General features: G+C 36.3%; 2 protein-coding genes across 2 annotated transcripts; both read left to right on the top strand.

Annotated features, from left to right (window-relative positions):
- Positions 1-3,042: 3,042 nt before the first annotated feature.
- On the top strand, positions 3,043-6,592 carry LOC142234462 (uncharacterized). Its single transcript, XM_075305593.1, has 2 exons — positions 3,043-3,217; positions 3,302-6,592. Exon 2 carries the CDS (start codon positions 3,400-3,402, stop codon positions 5,368-5,370), a length of 1,971 nt encoding a protein of 656 aa, XP_075161708.1. The 5' UTR covers positions 3,043-3,217; positions 3,302-3,399; the 3' UTR covers positions 5,371-6,592.
- A 12,040-nt stretch (positions 6,593-18,632) lies between these two features.
- Positions 18,633-19,632, top strand: LOC142234461 (heat shock protein 27). The gene has a single exon (XM_075305592.1). It carries the CDS (start codon positions 18,796-18,798, stop codon positions 19,375-19,377), a length of 582 nt encoding a protein of 193 aa, XP_075161707.1. The 5' UTR covers positions 18,633-18,795; the 3' UTR covers positions 19,378-19,632.
- The last annotated feature ends 831 nt before the right edge of the window (positions 19,633-20,463 follow it).

Here is a 20,463-nt window from a genome sequence, read left to right on the forward strand (position 1 = left end):
GATAGACCTATCACAGGACTGGTACCAATGTTTTCGCAATTTTTATAATTTCATACACTGCATAGTGAACTGCTTGAATTTATTCTGATAATTGGTTGACAGTTTTGCTGCAAGTAGAGGATGCTGATGAGGAATGTGGTAATTCCGAAACGTACGTCCATCCAACCATCTTGCAGTCTATAGGGCTTTACCCAAATAAATTTGACAAACATTCTTTTCCTCTATTGGTTAAGCTACACTTGTAGTTTAGTCAATGCATGGTTTTAAGCTGAAATCAAAAACAACAATAATTTTTAGAGAATTTAAACTAAACAGTCTTACAAACACTGGCATCACCGCCGATATCACAAAAAAGTAAATATTTTTCGACAAATGTAAGAAGATATGTTAGATGTAATTAGTTTTTTTTTACTTGTTAAATAAAATTTTGTAGTTTGAAGGGAAAAATTGGAGTGAAAAATTAGTGACATACGAAGTGAGCATTTGTAGTAAAATTTACAAATTTAAAGAAATAATGAAAAATTTACGAAGAATAGTTCATGAAAAATTCTTCATAAAATTAACGAAGAGAATTCTTTCAGTGTAGAGAAGTAACAAATAGAATAACCTTAACGATGAAGACTCCATCTTGTCTTTCTTCCAAGTACACTGAAAAAAATCCGTAGTTAAACTAACGCTAAATTTAACTTATTTTTATTGCAAACAAATTATTTGTTTGTAGTTAATTTTTATTATTTTTAATGAAATTTTCCACTGCCCAATGAAAATTTAAAGAAATAATGAACTAACGTACGCAAAAAAATTATTAGAATAAAGGAAATTTTCTCCAAACATAATAATTCCATCAACTAAAATAAAGTTAAATTGGCTTTAGTGAAATAGAGAGTTCACTTTTTTTGAGTGTATAATTTCTTAATTTCTATACTCTCTTTATATTAAAATCTTTTTGGATCTACACATTTACTGAAATACAATTATTACACCAATTTATTGTTCAGCATATTCCTAAAGTTCTTCTTTTCTGGTGCGATTCGGATGAGACACGTTGTTAAGAGATTGTCTAAGACTGATGCATGAGGATCTGTCTATGGAGTGGTTCTACTATACTGTCTCAAGCCGCGTCCTTTGGAATGAGCCCAAGTGGTAAAATAACCGCCCCCTTCCATCAGTTTTGATCGGAACAGGGACTTGGACCATACACACCGCTTCCCATACACCGAAATAATTTTCTTCGTAAAAAGAACGAAAAAATTCGTTAAAAGTACAAAATTTGTCACTGTTTTACAACCAAAGAAACTTTTCATTAAAAGTACGAAAAATTTCTTTTTTTTTACGAAATTTTTCCTACTTTTTATGAAATTTTTACGTATTTTTAATAAAAGAATTTCGTACTTTTTCTGAAAAATATTCGAACTTTTAGAAAAAAAAATGTATAGTCCAAAGTGCATTTGTTACTACAAGAAGTTCGAAAAATGGCATCACTATTTTACATCTTAAGTTTTTGAATAACTTAGTTTTGTTGCTTCACTTTTATTCATAGCATGCTGTCACCCAAATGAGAAGTAGCATAGACATGCATTAAAAAATTTAATAAAGGAATACACTGACGCACATTGTTAAAGACAATTTTATGTCGCGAACGGAAAATTTTCAACTTCAATGAAACTTCTTCGTTATTTCAAATAAAATGTTTCGTACTTTTTTTGAAGAAATTTTAATGCAGAATGTTTCGTAAAATATTCGTAAATTCGTAAAAACTTCTTCACAAATGTCATGAAATTTGAAGAAAGTTTCGTTAAAAGTATGAACTTTTTACGAAGAAAATTTATCGTAGAATATTTCGTAGACGTTTCGTATATTCATAAAATTTACGAAAATGAATGAAAATTTCGTTGTTTTAATGAAAAATTTACGAAGAATAGAATAGTTAAGAATTCTTCATAAAATTAACGAATAGAGAATTCTTTCAGTGTAGAGAAGTAACAAATAGAATAACCTTAACGATGAAGGCTCCATCTTGTCTTTCTTCCAAGTACACAGAAAAAATCCGTAGTTAAACTAACGCTAAATTTAACTTATTTTTATTGCAAACAAATTATTTCTTTGTAGTTAATTTTTATTATTTTTAATGAAATTTTCCACTGCCCAATGAAACTTTCGTTTTTTTTAAGTATGTCCCAAACATTTTATGAAGTAAACGTGGGTATAAAGTTCAATGACCATACACGTAAGTTCAATATGGACTAAAGCAAATGAAAATTTTCGTACGATTTCCAAAAATAGTAAGAATGAACTACTGTATGGTTAAAATGGCCATGATTTGGCGCCAATGATTTTCTTCTTTACTTTTAGTTCATTTTTTCTTCTATGAGAGGGTGTAATTTCGTGAAGTGCAGTTAAAAAGTACAACAGGGTATTAATTTTTCCTGGAAATCTCAATATGTGGAGTACAATTTAGTTCAATTTTCGTACGAGTTTGTTTATTCTTTCTATAAAACAGTTTACTTTTCTAAAGTAGTGCGGGGCCGACTGTAATATACCCTGGACCACTTTGTACATCTACATTTTCGATACCATCTAAAATCCCTCAAATTTTTTGGCTGCTATATATAAAGGTTTATGATCTCATATACATATGTTTAAATCTGAACCGATTTGGAAAAAAATTTTTTTTTTAACTTCTACAAGGCCTTCTATAATGAAGAATGAATTGACCAACCCTCGACTCCGTACAATGTGCAGATTGCGAGCTGAGTTTTGATGCAGGGTAACACACGCGACAGCAATTGAAGAAAATAAAGAGAACAAATGTGTATCCAACCGGTGTAATAAGAAATGGAAAAAGGGAGAAAAATACGAACACGTACACACGCACACACACGGAGAAGAAACGAATACACTATGACATTCCATGCAAATAAATTTCCATTCAGCAATGTAAACTGGTTTTGCAGACATTCAGCTATGAGCTGCGCGATAATGGCTGCAAAGACATAAACCAGTTAAGGAAATCCAACGGGCGTGTTGTGTGTTTTTGGTGACGAGAACGACGACGCCGTATCACTCGGTAATTGCATTCAGACCGAACGGAACGGTTTCATACCGGACGGAAGAATAGCACCACGGAACAATTTTGTGTATAGTGAGAAACAGAGCGACCAGCACCGACTACTAACAGCAGACAGTGCCAGGCCAGCCATCCAGCCAGTGTGTGACAGTGCGTTTCCCTAGGACTTCGACAGTCAGTGTGTGGGTGCAGTAATTTTAATTACCATAATATTTCTTTAATTTTTCTTTGAAGTCGGGCTCATTTCATTCTGAACCGCAGACGGGTGAATCGCGAAAAGTTTGAAATCTAAATAGAAATCAGTTCTACATCGAAAAGCCGGGTGAAAAAAAATGTCTCTAATACCGTTCATATTAGATTTGGCCGATGAGCTACACGAGTTCAGCCGTTGCTTGGCCAATGGGATCGATATCAACGACTTCGGTTTCGGTCTCTATACTGGTTCCTCCGAGCAGCAGCCACAACAACACCAGACGCAACAACAATCGTCACCTCAGCAACAAAGTCCTAGACGTAACCGGACATCGTCATTTTCATCATTTTGGTTGCCATCAAAACGTCATCATCCCTACAGTAGAATCAAAAGTGCCTGCTGTGGCAAAGCGGGTGGGGAGGAAGGTGGAAATAGTGTCCCAAGCAGTCCTGAGAAGGATGTAACCACCACCACCACGAATACACCGGCTAAGCCAGCTTCCTATTCGGTGGTCAATAAAAATGGCTTCCAGGTTAGCATGAATGTGAAACAATTCGCTCCGAATGAGTTGTCTGTGAAAACAATCGATAATTGCATCGTGGTCGAGGGCCGCCACGACGACAAGGAAGATGGTCATGGGGTCATTTCGAGACATTTTGTACGCAAGTACATGCTACCAAAGGGATACGATCCAAAGGATGTGCTATCGACTTTGTCTTCGGATGGCATCCTAACAGTAAAGGCTCCGCCACCTCCTCCGCCTAGTGCTAAAAATGACGAGTCAAATGAACGAATTGTGGAAATCCAGCCGACACCTGGACCAACCCAAATGGTGCAAGTGGTGGTGTCTGCAAAGGATGGAACCCAACCCCAGAAAGAGGCAACAAGAAAACTATCATCTCCAGCGGCTCGCGATGAGTGCCAGTTGCCAGAAAAGAGACAAAAACTCGACATAGCCCAGGAACAACAACAGGAAGGAGAAGAGACGACCACAGACACATTACCACCACAGAAGCCAACAACACAAGCACCAACAATACCGGCAGCAGAAACATCAGTCTCAACAGTTCAGGTTGTAGCTGATGCTGCTGCTGCATCTGCTAACTCGTTGGTCGGCAATGAAAATGCCGAAAAGAAAACAGCTGAAAGTTTAGATGACAAGACTCCGCAACAGGAGGAGGAAGTGCATGAAGACATTACTGATGTAGAGACAAATGCCAACGACGAAGGCATTAAAGCCGAAAATCATCTGGAAATGAAAGAGAATATGGAAACCGATGAGACTGATAAAACTGTGGAGGAAGAAGAAGCCAGCCAACTATTGTCAGAAACCAATGGCGAAGAGGGTGAAGGTGACTGCATTAATAATTCAAGTGGAGAGACAACTGAACCGGTTATCGAAGACTACACAGCTTCTGCACCAGAAGCCGATGATGTTCCTGTTGAAGCGGAGGTGAGCGAGAGAGTAACCGAAGAGAAATCCTCAAATTCAACTGAAAAGATGGAAGTGGATGGCGAGCACGATGATGTGGCAGAAACAGATGAAGTTGGTAAAATTGCAGAGAGTCAAGACGTGGCTATGCTAGCTGGCGATGATGTTGATGGTGAAGGTGAAAAACTTGGTGAGGATAAGCCAACAAATGATAGCGAAATCAACAATTCAACAGAAACCTCAAATAACACCGCTACAGAAGAAACTAATGCTGCCAATACAACCGGCGAAAATCCAGCTGATCCAGTGGCAGAGTCCAATAATACCGGCAACAACAAAACGACAGATGATGCTGAATCTGCCAACGACAAAGTCGACGACAATGATACAGAAACAGCTGTCTTGCCAACTGAAACGACAAAAACAACCACCACTACCACTAAAAAGACCTCTGACATCGATGACGTCGCTCTACTCAAGGCTGCCGTAACAGCTGACTCTGCCGAAATCTCAGCTGCTGAAGAAAATGCTCTCCTCTCCGAAACCATCGATAGTATTAAAAACACGGAATCGCCTTCTGCTGGCGTCGAGAAGGTTGAGTGCACTCTTTTCGCCAAAAATCATTTGGGCAATGGTAATTCAGCTGCTCTGGTGGCCAAAGAAGAAGTTGCCAATTAAATCGTATGTATTCATATACTCCCCCCAACAGGGGATGCATTGGGACGATAACCGAGAGAACTCATTGGAAATGACAAGCCGGCTGATGAGAATGAATGAGATATATTTGTTTTATATTACGAACACAGAATACAAGGAGTGAAAAGAGTATAATGTATACAGCTATTTACTCCCCTACTCTACTCATAATGAATGAAAAAACTTGACTTGCATAAACTCAACAAAATACACACACTTCATACGCAAACAAAACAAAACCCTGTATCCAGCCAAGAGATACACATACTATTACTGCTACTACTACCATTGTTACGTGGAGTACTTAAATTGCCAACAATTCACCATCAACAATAAGTAACTGCATTATAAATAGCAGCAAAGACAGAGAGCGAGACAAAAGAAATGAAAACAATAAAAAAGACTAGAGTACATGAGCATACATAACCACACACACCCCAACACATTAATTAGGATACATAACTGTAGCATTGCCAAATCACTACCGGAAAGAGAAGCAGAGAAACAAGGCAACCTAAAAAGCTTCTTGACTCAGACGCAATAGCAATACTCTTCACCAGGGCCAGTTTTCCTAATTTTCCTATACTTACAACATTATTACATATATTTTTATTATTATTATTATTTTTTTGATAGAAATCAATTATGAATAATTATTTAAGTTATTATTAAATATATACATTTTTTAAAAAATACAGGAGGTTATATTTAAGCATACAACTACAATTCTTCACCTCCAATCCCAGCAGAGAGAGAGAGAGAGCCAATACCGATAAACAAAAACGATGGAAATGAATGAACTTAAAAAGAGAACGGAATAGCTGGGACACTTTTGGAATAACTAAAGACTCCAGCTTTTATTTGAAATGAATATTTACTTTTAAGTACGTATTTACATAAACAATTAAAAATTAAAATAAAATTTAATTAAAAAAATAAAAAAAAAATAATGAAAAACAAACACAAACTATACTATGGCTAAAATGATTAAAAAAAAACACACACATATATAACTAAGCCATCTCGGAATCAAGCATTTCCGATTTCGATGAAATTACTGTATTTGAAGAAAAAAAAAAATGAAACAAAAACAAATGAAAATGAATAACGATGATAGCAAAGCCATCGAGAAGTTCCCAGACACAAATAAACAAAATCTTAACACATCAATTACTGTATGTGAGAATAAATAAAAAAAATCGTCTTGCCTTTTGTTTTATTTCCAAACAATGGGAGGGATGATGGGATGATATTAAAGGAAGTATCACCATTCTGCAAAAAGGGTTCTTATTAAAAATCAGGTAAGGTGGTGGAAAGCCGTATGCCTACACTGAAAAAACAGAAATTTTTTGGTTAATTTTAGAAAATTTTGATTATTTTTAGAAAATTTTAACTAAACAGTATTGCAATCGCTGACATCACGCCGATATCTCAAAAATAAGTAAATATTTTTCAAGAAAATTTTGTGGTTCGAAGGAAAAAAATTGGAGTTCAAAATTACAAGAATGTCTTTAGTGCCATATGAAGTTCAAGATTTGAGCATTTGTAGTAAAATTTACAAAATTAAAGAAATAATGTACTATTTTGCAAGAAGTACGAATTTAGTAAATATTTATGCTTTATTTGTATATAATTTTTCCCCCGTTTTTTAGTTCATTTAACTAACGTACCCAAAAAATTATTAGAGTAAATAATAATAATTCCATCAATTAAACTAAAGTTAAATTGGCTTTAGTAAAATAGAGGGAGCATGAAGAGGTACGGTGCATACGCTCATAGAAAAATGTCTGCTAAAAACAGCAGTCGATGTCTGCTGTTATATTTTTGCACTTCAGGATCTAACGAACACCAAATTATAAAATTTTTAGGTTATAAAGTTTCCCCAAAACATATTTAAGAACCAAAAGTAGTTTTTGGTATATTTTTGCACTTTAATATACTTACAAGGTACTAAATGCGATCAGTAAATATTTTGATTGACGTTATGCCTCAATTTGATAAATATTCCGATTTTTGGGTAAATACTATGGATATTCATAAAATATTGTTTTAATTTTGTTACGATAGCCCCTAAGTTGACATTTTTTTTCAGCCAAAATAAAACATGTTTTAGTGTATTCGAGCTTAAAAAATAGCAGACAATGTTTGCTGTTTCCGCAAACGGTGACTGCTTTGGATTTTTCTACTAAAAATTTCTTTGGTTGTATGTTTACAATATACCGAGTTTTTGAAAGTAACTCCTAGGAGTCGTAATTTTTATTCAATTTGCTTGATATATTGAATAGGCAATAATTGAAAATGTTATTCAAAATTACAAACTACCCAGCAAAAAAAAATTGGAAACTACAAAAGCACTACACAGAAAGTTGTTTTAATTAAATTTCTTATAACTCGCTTTTTTCACATTTTTAATGGGTAATTTTAACTTTCGAATTTTTGAAAATATTTGAGGTCAACGATTCAGAAAAGTGTTAGAATGCATTAAAAATCATAAATAATTAAAAAAAAATTATTTGGCTAAATATCACAATAATTTTTAGTTCACATCCAAAACAATGAATTCGGATCACACTAGTGCAATGGCTGTTGAAATGGTGACAAGTTAAATTCATCGCTTCTGGATCCAAAAACACTTTTGCACTAATTTTTTGCCGACGCTGTTTTTATACCCTTCACCACTACTGTGGTACAGGGTATAATAAGTTTGTGCATTTGTATGTAACGCCAAGAAGGAAAATCTGAGACCCATTTAGTATACCGATCGTCTTAGAATTAAATTCTGAGTCGATTTAGCGATGCCCGTCTGTCTGTCTGTATATGTAATTTTGTGCACAAAGTAAAGCTCGCAATTTAAGTCCGATCGTCCTCAAATTTGGCATAGGGCCGTTTCTTGGGACAGAGACAATCGCTATTGGTTTTGGAAAAAATCGGTTCAGATTTAGATATAGCTGCCATATATATTTATCTCCGATTTGGTCATAGTTAGCGTGTTTATTAACCGATTTTCTTGAAATACCGTACATCCAAATATTTTATGAATCTCGAGAAGCTTGCAAAATATCAGCCTAATCGGTTCAGATTTAGATATAGCTCCCATATATATCTTTCGTCCGATTTAGACTCATATGACCACAGAGGCCAAAGTTTACTACCGATCTTCGTGAAATTTTGCACAGAGGTTAGTATTGACATTCTACCAATGCTTGGTGAATTTTATCGAAATCGGTTCAAATTTAGATATAGCTCCCATATATATCTTTCGTCCGATTTGAACTTATATGGCCACAAAAGCCAGAGTTTTGCCGTGATTTGCTTCAAATTTTGTGCAAGGGGTACGTTTAATAGTATCGTTAAGTGTGTCAAATTTTGTTAAAATCGGTTCAGATTTAGATGTAGCTCACATATATATCTTTCGCCCGATTTGGACTTACGTGGTCTCAAAAGCCAGAGTTTTGCCCTGACTTACTTCAAATTTTGCACAAGCGGTACTTTTAACGATACTATTGTATGTGCCAAATATGGTCAAAATCGATTCAGATTTGGATATAGCTCCCATATATATATATTTCGTCCGATTTGAACTTGTATGGCCTCAAAATCCAGGGTTTTGCCGTGATTTGCTTCAAATTTCGCACAAGGAGTACGTTTAGTAGTATCGGTAATTGTGCCACATTTGATTGAAATCGGTTCAGATTTAGATATGGTTCCCATATATATCTTCCGTCCGATTTGCACTCATATGACCAGGGGGCCAAAGTTATACTCCCATTTACGTGAAATTTCGAATAGATAGCAGAATTTTTATTCTAACTATATATGTCAAATTTAGTCAAAATCGGTTCAGATTATATATAGCTCCCATATATATACGTACACCAGAGTTGGGGAAATATGGTAGACTGTTACACATTTTAGACCCATTTTTAATGGAAGTTTCCTCCAATTAACTGGATAGCGTTGGCCGATTCAAATTTTAATTCTAGAGATTTTGTAGAAGTAAAAAAATTGTCTCCTTTATATAGCTTCCAGCAATTGTGAAGTAGTTGAGATGGTAACACAAATTTTGGCCTACATAGGGGTGAAGGGTATAATATAGTCGGCCCCGCCCGACTTTAGACTTTACTTGTTTTCCTTAGTGTGGGCGTATTATTGTTTAAATCCATTGACATATATTTATTTTGTGACTAATGTAGAGCCTACCGATTCTATTTCGATTTTATTTTGCATTCGCAACAGATAAACCGAAAGAGGGCTTTACGGAAAAAAAAGCAAAAACAACTAGAGACGATCGAATCAACTCTTATTATAAATTTGAATTTAAGAAAATATGTATGGAAAATTGTGTTCACCTAAAATTTCGTTCGGGAGCAAATTATTTTTTATTTGGGTGTATCATAAAGGATTATCTTTTGGCAAATGTGGGTAATATGTTTTGGTCATATTTATGAAAATCGGACGGACAAAATCAACATTTTGTTTGTTGGGTATCAATGATATAAAGGGTGATTTGTTAAGAGCTTGATAACTTTAAAAAAAAAAAAAAAACGCATAAAATTTGCAAAATCTCATCGGTTCTTTATTTGAAACGTTAGATTGGTCCATGACATTTACTTTTTGAAGATAATTTCATTTAAATGTTGACCGCGGCTGCGTCCTAGGTGGTCCATTCGGAAAGTCCAATTTTGGGCAACTTTTTCGAGCATTTCGGCCGGAATAGCCCGAATTTCTTCGGAAATGTTGTCTTCCAAAGCTGGAATAGTTGCTGGCTTATTTCTGTAGACTTTAGACTTGACGTAGCCCCACAAAAAATAGTCTAAAGACGTCAAATCGCATGATCTTGGTGGCCAACTTACCGGTCCATTTCTTGAGATGAATTGTTCTCCGAAGTTTTCCCTCAAAATGGCCATAGAATCGCAAGCTGTGTGGCATGTAGCGCCATCTTGTTGAAACCACATGTCAACCAAGTTCAGTTCTTCCATTTTTGGCAACAAAAAGTTTGTTAGCATCGAACGATAGCGATCGCCATTCACCGTAACGTTGCGTCCAACAGCATCTTTGAAAAAATACGGTCCAATGATTCCACCAGCGTACAAACCACACCAAACAGTGCATTTTTCGGGATGCATGGGCAGTTCTTGAACGGCTTCTGGTTGCTCTTCACTCCAAATGCGACAATTTTGCTTATTTACGTAGCCATTCAACCAGAAATGAGCCTCATCGCTGAACAAAATTTGTCGATAAACACATTTCGAACCGAACACTGATTTTGGTAATAAAATTCAATGATTTGCAAGCGTTGCTCGTTAGTAAGTCTATTCATGATGAAATGTCAAAGCATACTGAGCATCTTTCTCTTTGACACCATGTCTGAAATCCCACGTGATCTGTCAAATACTAATGCATGAAAATCCTAACCTCAAAAGAATCACCCTTTAGGTTTGGGGAAAACCGCATTTCTACATTTAAGAACATTAAGAGGTACATGGGAGTTTTATCACAATCTGAACAGAAATGTCTGTTATTAGGAGCTATAGTTGACTATGAACCTACAGCGCTAGTACACTAATAGAAAAAATTACGTTCAATAGTCGTGAACGGACGGTGACAAAATGAAACGGAAACGTTCACAAAAAATCAAAACGGAATGTTCACAATTTCGTCCACGGGCGTTCACGATTTCATGAACGGCATTCGTTTTTCTTTGGCCATGAAAAGTCTTAAAATAATCGTTGGACGTTATTATGGCAACTCCCTCGGTGGTGCAATGTGCTAAGGCGACTGTTTACGCATATGGTGCAGAAAACAGGTTCGAGTCACGCTAGCGGAATTTTGTTTTTTTTTTTTTTAATTTTGTTTATAAAGTCGTAACCATAACGTTTTCAGATCATGAACGCTGGTTGTTGTTTTGACAGCGCATGGTGTCATTTTATCGTTGTCAGATTGACACCACCTGTTCACAGTTTGACACCACATGTGTGTTGATGAGCACGCCGTGCATGATTTTTTCTATGAGTGTATGCCACTAATATTGAGTCCATTATTAAAAAAAAGATGAAATCGCTCAATTAGTGTGGGTATAAAGCCAAATTTCTGAAAATAGGATAATAGATTTATGTAAGAGCTACATACATGTACATTTGAAATTTGAGCAACATTTGTTTATTAATAAGAGTATTATGGCCAAATTTGGGAAAATCGATCGATGCATATATATGGGAGCTATATCTAAATCTGAACCGATTTCGATGATATTTCCCAGATTTGGTTGATACCACAGAAGGTTACCTTGTGCTAAATTAGAGTAAGATCGGGTACTAAATAAGGCTATTATGGTCTGAAATAAATTTGTAAGGGGTAATTTTTTCAAAAACGGGCGATTCATATATATGGGAGCTATATCTAAATCTGAACCAATTTAGATTATATTTTGCAGATTTTGTTGATATTACAGGAGAATACCTTGTGCTATATTTGAGTAAAATCAGTTTATAAATGAGGCCACTGCGGTAAAAAATAAGGAAATAAGGGGCAAATTTTTGAAAATTGGGCGCTTCATATAAAGGGTGATTTGTTAAGAGCTTGATAACTTTTTTTTAAAAAAAAACGCATAAAATTTGCAAAATCTCATCGTTTCTTTATTTGAAACGTTAGATTGGTCCATGACATTTACTTTTTGAAGATAATTTCATTTAAATGTTGACCGCGGCTGCGTCTTAGGTGGTCCATTCGGAAAGTCCAATTTTGGGCAACTTTTTCGAGCATTTCGGCCGGAATAGCCCGAATTTCTTCGGAAATGTTGTCTTCCAAAGCTGGAATAGTTGCTGGCTTATTTCTGTAGACTTTAGACTTGACGTAGCCCCACAAAAAATAGTCTAAAGGCGTCAAATCGCATGATCTTGGTGGCCAACTTACCGGTCCATTTCTTGAGATGAATTGTTCTCCGAAGTTTTCCCTCAAAATGGCCATAGAATCGCGAGCTGTGTGGCATGTAGCGCCATCTTGTTGAAACCTCATGTCAACCAAGTTCAGTTCTTCCATTTTTGGCAACAAAAACTTTGTTAGCATCGAACGATAGCGATCGCCATTCACCGTAACGTTGCGTCCAACAGCATCTTTGAAAAAATACGGTCCAATGATTCCACCAGCGTACAAACCACACCAAACAGTGCATTTTTCGGGATGCATGGGCAGTTCTTGAACGGCTTCTGGTTGCTCTTCACTCCAAATGCGGCAATTTTGCTTATTTACGTAGCCATTCAACCAGAAATGAGCCTCATCGCTGAACAAAATTTGTCGATAAAAAAGCGGATTTTCTGCCAACTTTCTAGGGCCCATTCACTGAAAATTCGACGTTGTGGCAGATCGTTCGGCTTCAGTTCTTGCACGAGCTGTATTTTATACGGTTTTACACCAAGATCTTTGCGTAAAATCTTCCATGTGGTCGAATAACACAAACCCAATTGCTGCGACATTTCATTCATCGACATTTCACGGTCTTCAGCAACACTCTCAGAAACAGACGCAATATTCTCTTCTGTACGCACTGTACGCATTCGTGTGGTTGGTTTAATGTCCAATAAAGTAAACTGAGTGCGAAACTTGGTCACAATCGCATTAATTGTTTGCTCACTTGGTCGATTATGTAGACCATAAATCGGACGTAAAGCGCGAAACACATTTCGAACCGAACACTGATTTTGGTAATAAAATTCAATGATTTGCAAGCGTTGCTCGTTAGTAAGTCTATTCATGATGAAATGTCAAAGCATACTGAGCATCTTTCTCTTTGACACCATGTCTGAAATCCCACGTGATCTGTCAAATACTAATGCATGAAAATCCTAACCTCAAAAGAATCACCCTTTATATGTGAGCTATATCTAAATCTGAACCGATTTGGATGATACATTGCACATATAGTCAGTACTATAGAATATTATAGTATGCCAAATTTGAGTAAGATCGATTGATAAATAAGGGTTTTATGGCCAAATTTTCGTTAAATCGGACGATACATATATATGGGTGCTATAGCTAAATCTGAACCGATTTCGATGATTTTTGCACATATAGTAAGTACTATAGAAAATTAGATTTGGCCTACTTTGAGTCAGATCCGTTGATAAATAAGGGACTTATGGCCAAACTTGGGAAAATCGGGCGATACATATATATGGGAGCTATATATAATTCTGATCCGATTTCGATGCAATTACACTTAAGGGGTGGTCTATTGGATTACTTAGTAAATGAACGCAATCTGACCCCATTTATCGAAATCGGGCGATGTATATATATGGGAGCTATATCTAAAGTTGTTCCGATTTTTTCCAAATTCAATAGCGTTCGTCCTCGTACTACAAAAAACGCCACATACCAAACTTTATCAAAATCGGTTAAGAATTGCGACCGGAATCCTGCGAACAACAAATACATGGACGGACGGACGGACAGATGGACACCAAGCGCTAGATCGACTCAGGAGGTGATGCTGAGATTAGTCGTGCAATCAATTGAACATTTAATTCATATTTTCTGAGTAGAGGATGAAGCCGGCACATTTTTGTCGGCGGCGGCTGACAATGATTTTTTGCCTCCGGCAGCGGCGGCTTGACGACTAAGCCGTTACAAAATTGTCTACTCGGCGGGGCACAATTATCCATTATAAAATCAATTTGAAGTTTTCCGAATTTTAACGAGATTAGTTGTACAACCAATCTTATGGTGTTTTCGTTTGGGAAAAAAAGTGTTGCATACAAATGGTACAACATTTTATGGTGTTACCAAAGTGTTGCCGAAACCCCTTGCAATGTCAACACCATTTACGTGTGAAAACGAACAAAAAAGGTGCAACACTGATATTAAATCAAAACAAAAGAAATTTGGCGGAAATATTTCGATTATTATTAACAACTATTATTGGAATCCCGTAAATTAATCAATTGTGTGGAAGAAATTGAAAAGCAACCGCAATACACGCGTCACGCACTTTCTTTTGTATTTGCAACAATGCTATTATTTAGGTCGAAGAATAAAAGCGTCTTCAACATCTGATTGAAAGTGTAACCATTTGCACCGTAGATTAGCTACGGTGTAAAATGGATTGCACCTTTGCTCTTGCGATGGGTAACAACTCGTCAATCGAACGTGCACATTTTGGTTAGGCTGCACTGAATTTTCCAATCGAACAAAAATTTTGGATTTATGGGGGTAAGGTGTAAAATATGCAACATATTTTTTACCAATCGAAATCACCATTACAATCAATTGTACATTTGGGCAAAAAATTGACAGTTAATAATACATTTTTCTAAAATTAATCAATAATTTTGATTAATTAGCAGCTAAATTTAAGTCGAGATGAGTCGACATATAGCATTATAGCAACGAAATTATAACAACTTGATATTGAATGATTGTGGGTGGAATCAAGGCATATTTAGGAAGGTAGTTTCAAGCTATCAGGTGATCACAATTTTTCCATTTGAGAAGAACTTTGATTGTATTTGCTTAATGACAAAGGCGTAGCTAAAGGAGTTTTATGAGTTTGTCATCTTACCCTACCAAATACCATGCAGGATTTTTTCATTGAATTAAATATTCTGGTTTCTTCCCATCTAAACGACGTAATTGTTTTTCTTTTTGAGGTACCCTACCAATGAGCACACATTGTAGCTTTTACCCCTTACGAGAATATTGCTAGCTACGCCAATGTTTAATTGACAATTCAAAATAAAATTATTTTATACCAAAAATGTTGAAATATTCAATTTGCTTTAAATTTATGACAGAAAAGTATCGAAATAAATGGTCCTCATATGTTAATTGATGGTAAGAATTACTTCAATTATTCTTGCGATGTGCCAAAAAGCATAGAATTTGAAATGATTAACGATTTTACCTGTCTCAAATCTAGAAGGGTTCCTCTTCGACGACATAAATTAGGCGACAACCCTGATGCCAGTCTCTCTAACGCCAAACTCTCATGTCCATGAGAAAAGATAATTGAGTCGTAAAAAGTTATAAAAAAAGTAGTCGTTTAAAGTTGCTCTGCTCTGTCGCGTATTCTAATCGATTTTGTTTTATCGCTACAGTTGCCGGTTTAAAGTACCATTGATCGATTATTTTAAAAAATTTTTAATTCTACCTTTGCATCTAATTTTTAGTATTTTTTACAAAAGAATTAATAAACTGAAATTTCTTGAATTCTAATATAATTGAATTCTTACATAGATTTTAAATTACTAACCTGTGAATGCTAAGGGAGCTACGTTTGTGTTGCAAATAAAGGGTGATTCTTTTGAGGTTAGGATTTTCATGCATTAGTATTTGACAGATCACGTGGGATTTCAGACATGGTGTCAAAGAGAAAGATGCTCAGTATGCTTTGACATTTCATCATGAATAGACTTACGATCTGCCACAACGTCGAATTTTCAGTGAATGGGCCCTAGAAAAGTTGGCAGAAAATCCGCTTTTTTATCGACAAATTTTGTTCAGCGATGAGGCTCATTTCTGGTTGAATGGCTACGTAAATAAGCAAAATTGCCGCATTTGGAGTGAAGAGCAACCAGAAGCCGTTCAAGAACTGCCCATGCATCCCGAAAAATGCACTGTTTGGTGTGGTTTGTACGCTGGTGGAATCATTGGACCGTATTTTTTCAAAGATGCTGTTGGACGCAACGTTACGGTGAATGGCGATCGCTATCGTTCGATGCTAACAAACTTTTTGTTGCCAAAAATGGAAGAACTGAACTTGGTTGACATGTGGTTTCAACAATATGGCGCTACATGCCACACAGCTCGCGATTCTATGGCCATTTTGAGGGAAAACTTCGGAGAACAATTCATCTCAAGAAATGGACCGGTAAGTTGGCCACCAAGATCATGCGATTTGACGCCTTTAGACTATTTTTTTGTGGGGCTACGTCAAGTCTAAAGTCTACAGAAATAAGCCAGCAACTATTCCAGCTTTGGAAGACAACATTTCCGAAGAAATTCAGGCTATTCCGGCCGAAATGCTCGAAAAAGTTGCCCAAAATTGGACTTTCCGAATGGACCACCTAAGACGCAGCCGCGGTCAACATTTAAATGAAATTATCTTCAAAAAGTAAATGTCATGGACCAATCTAACGTTTCAAATAAAGAACCGATGAGATGTTGCAAATTTTATGCGTTTTTTTTTTTAAAAAAAAGTTATCAAGCTCTTAACAAATCACCCTTTATTACATTTATCTATTCGCTTAATGCGAGTATCAATAAAAACCTTGTTTATCTATTTGTTCTTGTTTATTATAACAAAATAGTGTTCTGTCAAAGTCATAGGGGCCCCATTATACTAATATGCCCAGGGCCTCTAAAAGGCTAAAGACGGTCCTGCCTATTACAGTATAAAACAAGTAAGGAAAGTCTAAAGTCGGGCGGGGCCGACTATATTATACCCTGCACCACTCTGTAGATCTAAATTTTCGATACCATATCACATCCGTCAAATGTGTTGGGGGCTATATATAAAGGTTTGTCCCAAATACATACATTTACGTATCACTCGATCTGGACAGAATTTGATAGACTTCTACAAAATTTATAGACTCAAAATTTAAGTCTGCTAATGCACTAGGATGGAACACAATGTTAGTAAAAAAAATATGGGAAATATTTAAATCTGAAGCAATTTTAAGGAAACTTCGCAAAAATTTATTTATGATTTATCACTCAATATATATGTATTAGAAGTTTAGGAAAATTAGAGTCATTTTTACACCTTTTCGACTAAGAAGTGGCGATTTTACAAGGAAAATATTGGTATTTTGACCATTTTTGTTGAAATCAGAAAAACATATATATGGGAGCTATATCTAAATCAAAACCGATTCCAACCAAATTTGGCACGCATAGCAACAATGCTAATTCTACTCCCTGTGCAAAATTTCAACTAAATCGGAGTTAAAAATTGGCCTCTGTGGTCATATGAGTGTAAATCGGGCGAAAACTATATATGGGAGCTATATCTAAATCTGAACCGATTTCAACCCAATTTGGCATGCATAACTACAATGCTAATTCTACTCCCTGTGCAAAATTTCAACTAAATCGGAGGAAAAAATTGGTCTCTGTGGTCATATGAGTGTAAATCGGGCGAAAGCTACATATGGGAGCTATATCTAAATCTGAACCGATTTCAACTAAATTTGGCACGCATAGCTATAATGCTAATTCTACTCCCTGTGCAAAATTTCATCCAAATTGGAGTAAAACTCTGGCTTCTGGGACCGTATTAGTCCATATCGGGCAAAAGATATATATGGGAGCTATATCTAAATCTGAACCGATTTCAATAAAATTGTGTACATTTGACTATACTACCAATTATACTCCTAGTGCAAAATTTCAACCAAATTGGGGTAATACTCAGGCTTCTAGGGCCGTATAAGTGCATATCGGGCGAAAGATATATATGGGAGCTATATCTAAATCTGAACCGATTTCTTCCAAAATCAATAGGGTTCTATTTTGACCCAAAACACATACTTGTGCCAAATTCGAAGTCGATTGGCCTTAAATTACTACCTAATCCCTTGGTTGCAAAAATGTGTTCACGGACAGACGGACATATTGACTCAGGAGCCCACCCTAAGCATTTTTGGTAAAGACACCATGTGTCTATCTCGTCTCCTTCTGGGTGTTGCAAACATATGCACTAACTTATAATACAGTGTGGCGCAGGGTATAAAAAAGAAATAAATGTAAAATTACAAAAAAAAAAGTGGCAAAAATGTGTCATCACGGCACATGTCGATAAATATATATCGTAAGTTAACCCAATACACAGTAAAAAAATCCAAAAATTATTATTTTAAGTATGCCGGGATACCCTATTACTGGTAGATGCATATCCCCCTTAACTATGTAAACAAAAGCACCTTTGGTTAATAAAATCAAAACAAATGAGTCACATTATATATAGCCCACAACCAAATAAATTCCCAATTGCATTATACAAAAGTTTGCGTCACGGCATACACTGAGAGAAAAACATGGCGGAATGGTGGCAAGTTCAAGTTCATTTCTCTGAGAATACCAAGTTCATATCGTTCATATCTATTGCTAGTATTTGAATAAAGATTTTCGATTCTTATGTCTTACAATTGATGCCAGGAACCTATACATTACCGGATAAGAGAGGCAAAATGGCCAAATTTGTCTTATAGTACTTGAAAATCGAAATTGCTTGCCTTTTGCAAGAATATGGGGGAAATGCATTTCATTCGTTTGCCAAACCTTTAAGTCAACACACATCGAATCGTAACAGACAACAGCTGCTCCTACCAAACAAAAAAAAAAACCAAAAGAATTATTCTTCGTCAAAGAGACCTGCAAGCAACCAGAGGCTAACATCATAAAAATATGTCACTTGTGCCAACAACATTTCATGATCTTGCGCGTGAATTCGATCGTCCGCCTCGTTATTATCCACCTTATGATTTTCATTTGTATCCCTACCTTTGGGATGATCCGCGTTTGTGGTGGCCCTCACACTCTTTGCTAAGACCAATGGATGAATTGGTAACTCGACGCGTACGCAATCAATCAATACAATCGCATCTTCTAGATTGGGCCTATCCCATGCGCTGGGATAATTACTACAATGGCGAACGGGTGCATATCGATGACAAGGGCTTCCAGGTGGAAATAGATGTACACCCCTTCAAATCGCATGAGATTTCGGTTAAGACAACGGATGACTACGTAATCGTCGAAGGGAAACATGGAAGACGCAGTGATGGCAATAGCATGGTGGAGAGACATTTCCTGAGAAAATATCTACTACCTAGGGGATTCAATGCCAACGAGGTAATATCCGATTTGTCATCCAATGGTATACTCACCATCAAGGCGCCACCTCCACCACCCACAAAATACTACAAGCCCAATGAGCGTCTAATAAATGTCCATGAGACTGGCAAGTTAGCCCTACCATGGAAATAAGCGAAGCGATTTTCTAATATTCATTACACTCAACGTCTTCAAAGATTTCCCGAAAAATGAAAATTGTGCAAATGATTGGCGACAGTGAAAGGGCGGAGCATGAATGAAGGGGCAATGGCGATGATAGAAGACAAAATCCAAGTGAAAAAACTCAAAAATAGAAATTGTGGCTATTTTCTTGTTATGCATTATAATGTGTTCTCTATTTAAATTCAATTTAGCGGAAATAAAGAAAATAATTCAAGGCCGAATAAATCTATATTTATTTTGCAAAATCATCAGCAGTAAATATTGTGATGTTCAATTTGAAATGTTCGATTGGACTCCTTACACTATGCTACACAAAACAAGTACAAGTAAAGGGTGATTTTTTAAGAGCTTGATAACTTTTAAAAAAAAAAAACGCATAAAATTTGCAAAATCTCATCGGTTCTTTATTTGAAACGTTAGATTGGTCCATGACATTTACTTTTTGAAGATAATTTCATTTAAATGTTGACCGCGGCTGCGTCTTAGGTGGTCCATTCGGAAAGTCCAATTTTGGGCAACTTTTTCGAGCATTTCGGCCGGAATAGCCCGAATTTCTTCGGAAATGTTGTCTTCCAAAGCTGGAATAGTTGCTGGCTTATTTCTGTAGACTTTAGACTTGACGTAGCCCCACAAAAAATAGTCTAAAGGCGTCAAATCGCATGATCTTGGTGGCCAACTTACCGGTCCATTTCTTGAGATGAATTGTTCTTCGAAGTTTTCCCTCAAAATGGCCATAGAATCGCGAGCTGTGTGGCATGTAGCGCCATCTTGTTGAAACCACATGTCAACCAAGTTCAGTTCTTCCATTTTTGGCAACAAAAAGTTTGTTAGCATCGAACGATAGCGATCGCCATTCACCGTAACGTTGCGTCCAACAGCATCTTTGAAAAAATACGGTCCAATGATTCCACCAGCGTAAAAACCACACCAAACAGTGCATTTTTCGGGATGCATGGGCAGTTCTTGAACGGCTTCTGGTTGCTCTTCACTCCAAATGCGGCAATTTTGCTTATTTACGTAGCCATTCAACCAGAAATGAGCCTCATCGCTGAACAA

Source organism: Haematobia irritans, chromosome 4 (genome assembly GCF_050003625.1).
Source record: "Haematobia irritans isolate KBUSLIRL chromosome 4, ASM5000362v1, whole genome shotgun sequence".
Classification (NCBI taxonomy): domain Eukaryota; kingdom Metazoa; phylum Arthropoda; class Insecta; order Diptera; family Muscidae; genus Haematobia; species Haematobia irritans.